This window comes from Lynx rufus, unplaced genomic scaffold, assembly GCF_022079265.1.
Source record: "Lynx rufus isolate CCGP_SWC_20201006 ecotype Redwood Valley unplaced genomic scaffold, mLynRuf1.p SCAF_18, whole genome shotgun sequence".
Lineage (NCBI taxonomy): Eukaryota > Metazoa > Chordata > Mammalia > Carnivora > Felidae > Lynx > Lynx rufus.
Window position 1 is genome coordinate 28,438,560 of NW_025814832.1, and position 12,174 is coordinate 28,450,733.

The 12,174-nt window shown below is 58.7% G+C and overlaps 1 protein-coding gene across 2 annotated transcripts in view; it reads right to left on the minus strand.

Moving 5' to 3' along the window:
* The window catches only part of MGAT5B (alpha-1,6-mannosylglycoprotein 6-beta-N-acetylglucosaminyltransferase B), a 70,475-nt gene extending 69,447 nt beyond the window's left edge, over positions 1-1,028 (minus strand). For both annotated transcript variants that reach the window (XM_047081295.1, XM_047081296.1), the window contains exon 1: positions 961-1,028. In XM_047081295.1, the coding sequence (XP_046937251.1) occupies positions 961-1,028 (68 nt within the window). The remainder of the gene's footprint in view (positions 1-960) is intronic.
* Positions 1,029-12,174: the final 11,146 nt, after the last annotated feature.

Below are 12,174 nucleotides of genomic sequence, written 5' to 3' on the forward strand. Positions count from 1 at the left end.
CGGAAAGGAGCCGCGTCCACACCGAACCTGTGGCCGCATCCGGAGTGCGACCACCGCCCCGCCCTCGCCGCTCCCTCGGCGCCCTCTGCCACCCAGCCCCCCTGGGCAAGGTGGCTCTCCGACCCCGCTGGGCACCCATCGCCTAGCGTCTCCTCCCCACCCCCAGCAGCAGGCGGGCTCCGCGGGCTCTAGGGAGAGGAGCCCGGGGTCTGGGAGGGGGGAGGGGCCTGGAGGGGTTCGACAGAGCCCAGCTAGACTTGGCCCCCCGAGGTTGGGGTGAAAGGATCCGTCTTCGCCTCTATCCTGCCCCCACGTTCCCAGAGGTCCCGGCTCCCGCTGCCCTGGCGCTCCACAGCGCCGCCCCTGCCACCAACTCTCCACGGACGCTAAGGAGGGTCGAATTCCCAGCAGCAAAGGGGGTGGGAGGGCGTCCTTGCTCCATCTCGGGGAACCTCCCGTTAAAGACAGGCCCGCACGCCGCCGCGAGAACGGGAGCGCGAGCAGAAGACGAGGGCAAAGCGGTGGGACAGGTGGACGACTCAACCCAGGGCTCGACTCGCACGCGGGGCGGGGAAGCCTCCCAGCACCGCGCAAGAACTTCGCCGCCGGGGTGGGGCCGTCTGAGAAGTGGGAAGGACCCCGAGGGGCGGGGAAGGGGCACCCTGGCAGAGGCGACTTCCCGGGCCCAGGGCCACAACCCGGGTGCGCTCTGCCCCCGTTCCCACCCTCGCACCCCGAGTCCTCGCCACCTCGGGACACGTCTCAGGATTACACGCCCCTCCCCACCCGAACCCGAACCTCGGCCCCATCCCTTCTACAGCCCCGCCGGCCATCACAAACACGAACCGCCGCCCTCTGCCCCTGGGACGGGCCCCCTCGCGGGGAACGACCTCGCCCACCCCTACCCCGCGCCCCCTCGGACAAAAAGACCTCCCCGCGCCAGCCGGGAGAGAACTTTACCGAAAGGGTCTCAGCGTGACCAGGCATCTTCTGACCATTATCTTCCCATCCGGGTTGACTGTGATCATTGTTCAAACTTGTCTGGGCGAGGAGCCGCGGGCAAGGCCGGACGCACCGTCCCGGGCCCTGCTCCCGCCGCGTCCGGGCCGCGAACCCGCGGCGGGCCGAAGCCGGGTCTGAGCGAGGCCGGGAGGGAGGGGGGGGGGCGGGGGCTCGGCGGCTTCGCTGCTCGGGGTCGGCGCGGCCTGGGCGGGCGGGGAAGGGGAGCGGCGCGGCTGCCGGAGGGCGGCGAGGGCGCCCAGCCGGGCCGTCTCTGCGTCTCCGCCCTCCCCGCTTCACATTTTTAGGGCCGGGAGGCGGCGCGCTCCCCGACCGCCGGCCGCGCGTCTGCCTGCTGGGGCTCGCTCGCTGGGCGGGACGGCGCCGCGGCGCGCAGACGGGCTCCCCGCCGCGGGCGCCCTCATCCCCGGACCCGCGCCCTCGGTGCCGGCTAGAGGCGGCCCCGGGCCCGCGTCCCGGCCCCCCCGCGCCTCCGGGCCGCGCCGCTCCCCGGCCCCGCGCCGCGCCGCGCCCATGGCTCTCGGCGAGGGCGCCCCGCGCCCGCCCTGCCGCCCGCTCGCTCGGCTGCCCGCGCTCGGGTGTCCGGCGTCCGGCCCCGCGCCGCGCTACGCGGGGAGGCGCCGCATTGTTTCCTCCGAGGAGGCGGAGGAGCCGCTGCTGGGGCGGCCCTGGAGCGGCCGCCGCGCTTCCTCGGCGCGCCGGCGCCACCTCGTGGCTGCGGCCCGGAAGCGCGTCCTCCGGGCCGGGTGTCGGGTGGGGGGAGGCGGGGGTCCCCGCGCCTCCCCCCACCAGCTGTGCCACCTCCCCGGCCCGGCCTTCGGGAGCATCCCGCGAGCCACCAGCCCCGCTTCGGCTCCTGCGGAGCACAGAAAAGGTCGGCGCTGGGAGAAGACCCCCTCCCCCTCCCCACTTCCTCCGGCGCCTGGGCCCTTCCTCGCGTCGCCGCCCCTGCCCCTATCTCCCCCGGTGGCCTTCTGTCCTGGCCCCTTCACACCACCTCTGATGTCGCTTTGCAGCCCTCACCCATCCTCTGGCCCTCTCTGGTCGGAAACTGCAGCGGCTCCCCTTTGCTTACTGAGCTAAGTTCAAACTCCGCCTCTCGCGCTTCGGCTCATCCACTGAGCCCAGAAGCCAGGGCGCGCGGTGTTGACCTGGGCTCCTGTCTCAGATGCTCCGTTAACAAGTGGCCGACGCCGGCAGATCAGGGACACTTCAGAGCCTCGGCTTCTCCACTATGAAATGAGAGTGACCTGAGGTTGGCCAAGGCGCTTTCCTACTCGATAAAGCATTTACGTGCCCTCGACCCCGTCCCCCTCCACTTCTCGACTTTGGAGATGTGTTTGCCACTACAGGCGTGGGTCAGCGGCTTCTACCGGCCCAGGAGGCCAGTGCAGCGACGCGAGAGCCAGGCCCGCAACGGACAGAGCACTCAGGCAGAAACAGCACTTGCCAGACCAGACCTCGACCCAGCACAGACAAGGAAGCACCTGCCAGGAGGAGCCCAAGGCCTCGGGCCACGTTAGAAGGATCTGGATGACCCTGAATCTTTCCATCCCTGGCCGTGATTCTGCAGCCTGGTTTAGAAGAGGAGAAAAACCTTTATTCTCACGCACCCGGCCTCGGTCCCCTCCAACTGGGGCCCCATCCCCTTTGCCAGCGCACCTCCCGGCCGCGCTTCTGAGCCATTTCTCACCAGCAGTGACTCATGCTCCTGCTTCTCCTGCTCCTTCTTCATCAAAATTCACCTGCCCCGTGTTCCATTATCTCATCGCCTTGCTCTCTGCTAATGTGAAAGCCAATGATGAATTGATGTTGGCGGATTAATGTGTGACTTCAGCTAGGTAACAAATTTGCATTGAACAAGGACATGCTGACCGTGCCTCCCTGCAGGAGAGTGACGGGGGGGGGGGCGGGGGGGGAACTTGGGCATCGTGGCAGGCTGGCCCAAGAGCGATCTGAAGGCACGGGTCGCTGCCAGGCCCACACCTGCCACACACCCAGGCACGAATTTAACCCCTGGATGCCAAGGTGTAAGCCATATCCACGCTCAGTAATGAAGGGGCCCTTCCAACTGTGCGCCTGTCATGTAAGTTTGGGGGTCGCGCTTTTGGCACTTCAGGCCGAAGGGGAGGAGGGGCACAGCCATGTCTGGCTTGGCTCACAAGGTGGGAGAGGGTCTTCCCCACCGGCTCCGGGCCTTGCCCTCGCGCACGTGGCCTTTGAGACGGGCAGGGGAGAGTGCTCGCTGCCGTCTGACAGCGTGCTGTGGCCAGGCAGGGAGGCGGGGGGGCAGTCAAAGATACTCTCTGAGCCCCACCACCCGGCCGCCTCCTTTCAGACTGTCCCCCTTCTGCCAGCCTCTTGCCTACAGCACGGACCCGTGTGAAAGGTCCTGCTTGCTGCCTGTTGTAGACTATAGGAGGAAGTTTGCGAATTCCTGGTCATGCAACCTCAGATATACCCTCTTCATGCCTCAGTTTCCTCAGCTGTCAATCAGGCTCTTTTTTTTTTTTTTTTTTGAGAGAGAGAGAGAGAGCACAAGTGGGGAAAGGGCAGAGAGAGAGGGGGACAGAGGCTCTGAAGCGGGCTCTGCACGGATAGCAGAAAGCCTGACGTGCGCTCAAATGTGAGATCATGACGTGAGCCGAAGGCAGGCGCTTAACCGGCTGAGCCACCCAGGCGTCCCTGAGTCGGGCTCTTTAGGGGGACCTGAGAAGTCACCCCTGGATGCCTGTAAACGGCCCACTGCCTGGCACCCATGAGCCCTCACAGCCTAGCGGTTGTGATTTTTCTTGTTACTGCCTACCTGGGGTGGGTGCTGTCGGGGCCCCCACCCTATTCCCCGGGCATCCCCCTCTAGAGGCCGAAAGCCAGGTTCCTGACAATACACGCGGCTTTATTTCAGCTCCAACCTACAAGACCAAGACAGAAACGCCAGCGAATCGATGCCCCGAAGCAGCCCTCGAGCAATGGACCGATACCCATTTCCCTCTCCCTCGGGCGGGAATGCTCCCAGAGCTCCCCAGGGAAACTGAGCCCCCCGCTGCCCACAGCCGTGGCCGGCTCTGTAGCACACCCCATACCGGCCTCCTTCCCTTCCTGGCCTCACCCCCTACTCTTCCGTCCATGTTCCTGGGATCACCTCCGAAATACACTCCTGGCACCTGCGTCCTTGTCCGAGGATTTACTTCCAGGGAACCCAAGCCAAGATCCTGCCCTACGGGCCAGTGGTTCTCAGCCCTGACTCAGCAGAATCACCTGCAGAACGTAATAAAACAGAAACTCCCTGCCTCGGTTCGGTACCGCAGACGGGGGCCTGGGCACCTTCCGGTTTGTTTGTTTTTTTTAATACTTTAGGTTATGTTAACGTAACTGGCGGGGGGGGGGGGGGGGGGGGAGGGGGCGGGGGAGAGCCATGGCCTTCGGAGAAGGAAGCAAAGCCGCCCCGAGCAAGCTAGAAGAGATTAGGGGAGCGGGAATTGGGGCACATTTGCTGGCGGGGGGCGGGGGTGGCACATCCAAGGACTGACACAGCAGGTCATACCAGATTCTAAAAGCGTCCCCCTTTCCGCTCTTTTTCTCTCCCGAGGCTACAAACAGAACCACGAGCTGGCCCGACACGGGTGTCAGCGTGCAGGCTCTGAATACGGCACTTCCTGGCTCTACCCTCCGCTGCCCTCCACGCGGGCCTGCGGCCTGGCCGGAGGGTCAGAAGCCCAGGGCATCAGGAGGCCCTGGCCCGGCTGGAGGGCCTCTGTCTGAAAAGGGGGGGGGGCGGCAGGGCAGGGCAGAACTCTGGGGAAGGGATTTGGGGGAAGCAGGTGATGCACCTGCACGCAGGGGTGCGTGCTCAAAGTACTGAGGGGGTGGGCCAGGCGAAGAAGGGAAGGGGCTCTAGTACTCTCCAGGGTTCCTATGACAAACTACCCCAGATGAGGGGCTTAAAACATGAGCAAGTGATTCTCTCACAGTTCTGGAGGCCAGAAGTTCTAAATCAAGGTTTGGCAGAGTCGGTTCCTCCTAGAGGCCCTGAGTGGGGACCTGGCCCATGGCGTCCGGTGGGGACCAGCGACCCTTGGCTGGCAGCTGCATTACCCAATCTCTCCCCCATCGTCATGTGGCCTTCCCCGTGTGTGTCCCTCTGTGTCCTCTCCTCTTCTTATAAGGACACTAGTCATTGGATTAGGGCCCCCCCTACCACAGTATGAGCTCATCCTAACGAATTACATCTGCACGGATCCTATTTCCAAACAAGATTGTGTTCTGAGGTTCCAGGCGGACATGAATGGGAGGGGGGCACATCGGTTCAACCTACTACGGGGACCTAGTGGGAAGGGGCCGGAGGGGTCCTTGCCAAGGACCCGAGGTCCCCCTGGGGGACAGGCACCGTTGCCTTGTGTGAATAGGGACCCGGTTATTCCAAGAGTCAGAAATCTGGACTTCCCACGAGCAGTCGCATAATTGTAAAACGTGAACTCAGTGTTTTTAGAACATTATGCGAGACCAATAAAATCCACCGGAGGCCTGCCATCCGGGTCCCCTGGGGTGTCAGCAGAGGGCAAAGCCCACCAGCCCTGCCCGCCTGGCGAGCCCCACTTCTCCGGGGCCTGCCCCCTCTGCAAACACCCCTGGAGGAAGGTCAGCGCTCCTACGCGCACTCAGGGGTTCCCCGAAGTTCCCCTGCCCCCTCGCTGCTCCCCCCCCGGCCCCCCAAAGCCTCCTGGGCGTATGGGAGCCTTGACTGCCGCCCCCACCTGTTCAAGGCTTCAAGGTTGCTTCTGGAGCTCACAGACAGGCCCGGGTGGAAAGAGGAAGAAAAGAAACAAACAGTTCACGGGGTTTGAAATCCTCATTTAATGTGCTCCGACTACAGCAGCAGACGGCACATTAAGAGGCAATAGGCCATTGTCCTTTGCCGGAGTGCGGAGCATTAATAATGTCATAACAGCATTTACTGACACTGTGCACAAATCATCAGCCGCCTCCCCGGGCGGGAACAAGCCGCCCCACGCGGACGCCAGCCGCCCTGAGCCATGCAAGGAGGCCGAGGAGCTGGCAGAGCTGTTTCTGCGATGCATATTTCATGCTTTCTGTTTCACAACATTTAGGCTAATCCTCTGATTGAAAAGCAGCGTCTGGGGTTTATTTTTATTTATGCCAGAAGGCCATTCTGCCACACAGCTTGTGGGAGCTGAAAGAACACAGCTATAGCACTTTGCCTGCTCTGCAAGGAAGTTAGCTGCCTTGTCTGTGCCCGCGTCTGGGTCTGCATGCGTGTGCATATGTGTGCACGCGCGTGTGCGTCGGGGTTGGGCGGCAGGGGAGCCGGGGGGGGGGGAGACGAGACAGGGGACCCTCCCAAGTGGGCCCCCTCCCGGCAACCGGAGACACGGGGGAGCTCTTCATTCAACATCATCATGAGATCCCGTTTATTGAACACCTACTATGTGCCAGGAAATGACTCAGGGATTTTAAATACGTTACCACGTTGACACCGCTATTTTAGTTAAATTTGCTCAACCTGGGCAACTTAAACCACCCCCCCCCCTTTCTTTCTGGACAGTTCCCCCTGCACACCACTGGCCCACAGGTCAGTGCAGGCACGTGGGGTTAGCAGAATCGTGGTCTCCCAAAGACGGTCACGTCCTGATCCCTGAAATCTGTGATTATGTCACATAACACGGCCAAAGGGGATTAAGGTTCCAGATGGAATTAAGGTTAATCCACTGAGCATAAAATAGGGAGATCGTCCTGGATTGTCTGGCTGGACCTAATGTAATCGAAAGAGTCCTGAAATATAGAAGAGGGAGGCAGCGGGAGTCAGTGTCAGAGCGATGAGACGTGAGGGAGACCGGACTGGCCCTTGCTGCTTTTGAAGATGAGATGGAGGGAGAGACCACGAGGCAAGGAATGCAGGTGGCTTCTAGAAGCTGAACAAAGCAAGGCAATGGATTCTCCCAGAGCCTGCCCATAAAATGCAGCCATGTCCCAGGGTGTCCTGAGTGTAACTGTCCCCGGCCAGGGGAGGAGTCAATACGATCCTTGGGGACCCCAGGGCTCTAGCGTCGTCCGTCTGTCTTCCTAAACAGCTTGAACCTTAACCTTGATGGCAGGAAAGCTTCCTGCAGCTTGTAGGGTCTGTCCGCTGGGCGTTGATGCCCCCGTTCTCCTAATAGGATCGGTTTATCAACCAGGTCCAGCGAAGTCCAAAAGCCTAACCCACGAAGATGAACACGTTCTTTCTTCCGGTCTCTCGGGGAAAGCAGGCACGAGCAGAGGAACCTGAGGGAGTATCAGACTTGCCGTTGGCCCCTTGAGCAATGCTGGCACCCCGCCCCCCTCAGCACAACCCAGCTGCAAGCCACTGAGCCCGAAGTGCCCGCGGGCCTGAGGTTGACGGCAGAGCTGGCCATACCCTGACGCATTTTGAAAATCGTTGTTTGTGGGGCATTGTTGGGAGTCGGCCCCTGAGTGCTATTTTGGTCACTGTGGTGTAACCGCTGCATGAAAAAAGAAATTTTTTTTTACATTTTTTTCTTTTTGAGAGACAGAGAGAGACAGAGTGTGAGTGGAGGAGGGGCAGAGAGAGAGAGAAAGACGCAGAATCTGAAGAGGCTCCAGGCTCTGAGCTGTCAGCACAGAGCCCGACGCGGGGCTCGAACTCACGGACCGTGAGATCGTGACCTGAGCCGAAGTCGGCCGCTCAACCGACCGAGCCACCCAGGCGCCCCTGTACCGCTCCATTTAACTTGCACTGCAGAAGTGTGCCCTTGACATACCCCCGCTTTGCTTCTGGAACCCAGGAAAGCCAGACGCGGAACGGGCAATGAGCGGAGACACGGGACAGCAGGGTGCGCGCGGCCAGGACGCCCAGGACTCCTTTCCCTCTAGAATCCACGGTATGTGGACAGAGAGCCCTTCCTGCTGAGCTGGCTCTTTCTGACTTACGGGTTTTTTTTTTCTTTCTTTTTGAAATCAGAGTGAAATTCACATCAGATAAAGTTAGCCGTTTATACTTGCATCAAACATACAGTCCAGGGGCATTTAGGACATTCACCTGGTTACGCAACCCCCATCTCCCTCTAGTCCCCAAAACACTTCATCACCCCGAAAGGAGAGCTCGCACCCACTAAGCAGTCACTTTCCGTTCTCTCCTCCCCCCCAGCCTTTGGGAGCTCCTAATTTGCTTTCTGTCTCCGCGGATTTGCCTGATGTGGACATTTTATACAGGTAGGATCATCACACCATATGTGGTCTTTTGTGACTGGTTTCCTTCCGCTTAGCAGTATGTTTTCAAGGTTCAATCCATATCGCAGCGTGTATCGAATTCTGTTCTCTTTCATGGCCAGATAATGTTGCACTGTGGGGACAGACGACATTTCGCTTATCCACCCATTCGCCCGTGGACACGGGTTGCTCCCACCTTTCAGCTGCTGTGGGTTCTTCTTCCCCGTCCCCTTCTCCTCCTCCTCCGTGTGCCCTCCTCGTCTTCCTCTCCTTTGTGGCAGTTAAAATGTTGTTTGAAAAGGCGATATGTGCATACAGTACAACACTCAAGAGGCTCTCAAAGGGTGTTCAGCGCCTTGTGTCCCTTCCACCCCTGCTCCCCGCCCCCCCGGCCATCTAGTACCTTCCATGGAGACAACTTACGGTACCAGTTTCTTGTCTCTCCTTCCCTTCTGCACACCGTTTGCAACACAGCAATAGATAATGACCACAGGAGCCCACGGCTCTGTCAGCTGAAGTTCGTGGAAGGCACTGGAAGAGGTCTGCAGCCAGAAAGGAGTCCTTCTCTCACAAGCTAGAACCTCCCTCCAGAAAGACTCCAAGCCTCTCAAGCCAAGAGCCTATGGAGGGGTATTAGTCGGGGAAATGTATCCATTGTGCTAGGTATGTTATGAACACAGCTACAGGTTAACGGCAGGAAGGAAGAGAAGAGTGGCTGATAGACGGGGAGCTTTTCGAGGCAGATTCTGTAGTCCCCATGCAATAGCGGTGTCTGAGGTACAATAGAAGTTTCCATGGCAAAGAGCAGGGAAGCCAGGGTCACAGCTGGTGGAAGAAGAGAGGGAGCTGAGGTTCGGCCAGTTGTTAGGGAAAGAAGACGAGGGCAGGAGAGATTAGCCATCGGAGAGGCCTGACTCGGTCCCGACTGCTATCTTTAGAAGGTCCTGCCGGCAGGGCGCCTGGGTGGCTCCATCGGCGAAGCGTCCGACTTCGGCTCAGGTCATGACCTCAGGGTCTGTGGGTTCGAGGCCCGTGACGGGCTCTGCGCTGACAGCTCGGAGCCTGGAGCCTGCCGTGGATTGCGTCTCCCTCTCTCTCTGCCCCTCCCCTGCTCCCACTTTGTCTCTCTCTTGCTCTCAAAAATAAATAGATATTAAAAAGATTTAAAAAAAAAAAAAAAAAAAAAAAGAAGGTCCTGCTGGCGAATTGGTTCGGAGCTGGCATCTGGGCACTTAGCACTTGAACGATCCCTCCCTTCCCTAACCGATAAGGAAGGTTCACTGCGCCTACACTGTTTGTCCAAACGGTGTGGTTTGTGATGAACACTGGCTTTGCTTGGGGGAGTCCGGAATTTGGCAGGTGCTCAGCATAGATGCCTAGGTGACCAGCCCCCAGGAGAAACCTTGGGAGCTGAGTCTCTGATGGGTATCCCTGGACAGGCACAGCACATCTATTACTGCGTCGTTGTTTGCTCTGGGTGCCCCCTCACGGGAGCAAAGAGCATCAGACGTCTCCACGCACGCGTCTTCGGACTCTGCCTACACCTTTCTCCTCGCCAATACTGTTGTGCGTCCTTTGGCTGTAATAAACCTTAGCCGTGGGCACAACTACCTGCGAGTGCTTCCAGCAAATCGCCAGACCTGGGGGCGGTCTCAGGGACCCCAAAACCCAGGGGAACCAAGGAGAGAGAATGAGACTAAATGGGAAGCCAGTAAGAACGGTCTGGGGAGGGCCCTGGGGGGCTCAGTCGGTTAAGCATCCCACTTCAGCTCAGGTCATGATCTCACGGGTATGTGGGTTCAAGCCCCAAGTCGGGCTCTGTGCTGAGAGCGAGGAGCCTGCTTCGGATTCTCTCTTTCTCTCCCTCTCTCTGCCCCTCCCCCACTTGCGCCCTCCCTCGCGCACTCTCTCTTTCTCAAAATAAATAAACTTAAATAAATATATATGTGGGATGCCGGGATGGCTCAGTCGGTTAAGCGTCCGACCTCAGCTCAGGCATGATCTCATAGTTCATGAGTTCAAGCCCTGCATTTGCCTCTGTGCTGACAGCTCAGAGCCTGGAGCCTGGTTCAGACTCTGTCTCCCTCTCTCTCTGCCCCTCCCCTGCTCACGCTCTGTCTCTCTCTGTCTCTCAAAAAGAAAAAAAACGTTAAAAAATTTTTTAATAAAAATAAAAAATAAACATTTACATACTTACATTTATATTTGTATTTATGTTTTCACATTTATATAAACTGTCTGCATCCAAAACAGGAATCCGTTTGTGCTGTATTTATGGGTTGCCTTGGCTATAAATGGTCTGAAAACTTAGAACCCCTTCTGCACAACAGTCATGGAAGACGGGGAGGGGCCGCCCCGGTGGGAGGCGCGGCGGCTGAACCTGAACGTCGAATAGAATCTCAGAGGGACGCTGCGGGGAATCCAGGCCTCACAGAACTGCTCAGGGTCCCGGTGAGGTGTCAGGCATGGGGTGGACAGTCTATTCTTTGTGGGCCACCCAGCCATTCTCCCCTGTTAAGATAGGAGCGCCCCAGGACAGAAATCCTGCTCCCCACTCGGGGTAACTGTGGGCAGCTCCAGGCCTTGGGACCTGACCACGCCCATTCTCTTTAGGCCTTCCCGGCTCCTGTCCCCACCCTCTCCACGGGACCCCCTTCCCTCCTCTCTGTAATACCTTTCATCGCCTGTGACTTCTCTTGAGGGTCACTGTCAAGGGCGAGACTCACCTCCTCTCCTTTCGACCCCCAGTGCATGTCAGGCGTGCATCACAACTGGGCCCATCACAACTGGGCAGTGACCTTCAGAAGATCTCCAACAACGAGAGTCCCGGGCAGGCACGGCTGTGACCGTGGGGAATGACGGCAACAGAATGACTCAGAGTCCCAGAAAGCACCTGGCCTGCCGGGAGCTGGAGCTCAGCCATCAGCTCCATACGATCTCTGTCCCCCATTGTCTCATCACAGAACAGATCGTCTGGGACAGTCACATTCAAGGGGACGCAAGCCCAGCTCGGCCGCTCCTGCCCTGACCAGACACTGATTGATTTTTCTGACATCCTCGTAGAATGGCATGCTGTGAAAGGAAAGGCAGCAAAAGCAAAAACAAGCAAGGGTGACCACGGCAATTTAAACAGCTTCTGCACAGGGGCGCCTGGGTGGCTCAGTCGGTTGAGCGTCTGACCTCAACTCGGGCCATGATCTCGCGGTCTGTGGGTTTGAGCCCCGCGTCGGGCTCTGTGTTGACAGCTCCTTTGGGTTCTGTGTCTCCCTCTCTCTCTGCCCCTCTCCCGCTCATGCTTTGTCTCTTTCTGTCAAAAATAAATAAACATTAAAAAAAAATTAAACAGGGGCGCCTGGGTGGCGCAGTCAGTTAAGCGTCCGACTTCAGCCAGGTCACGATCTCGCGGTCCGTGAGTTCGAGCCCCGCGTCGGGCTCTGGGCTGATGGCTCGGAGCCTGGAGCCTGTTTCCGATTCTGTGTCTCCCTCTCTCTCTGCCCCTCCCCCGTTCATGCTCTGTCTCTCTCTGTCCCAAAAAAATAAATAAAAACCGTTGAAAAAAAAATTAAAAAAAAAAAAATTAAACAGCTTCCGCACAGCGAAGGAAACTGTCAACAAGGGGAACGACAGCCTATGGAATCGGAGGAAATATTTGCAAGCCACCTCTCCAGTAAGGGGTTAATACCCAAATATACAAGGAATTCATACAACTCAGTAGCAAGGAAGAGATTTTTTAAATGTAATTTTAAAAGAGACAATTTGGGGTGCCTGGGTGGCTCAGTCAGTTAAGCATCCGACTTCAGCTCAGGTCATGATTTCGCAGTTCGTGAGTTCGAGCCCCGCGTCGGGCTCTGTGCTGACAGCTCGGAGCCTGGAGCCTGCTTCGGATTCTGTGTCTCCCTCTCTCTCTGTTCCTCCCCCCCCCTTATT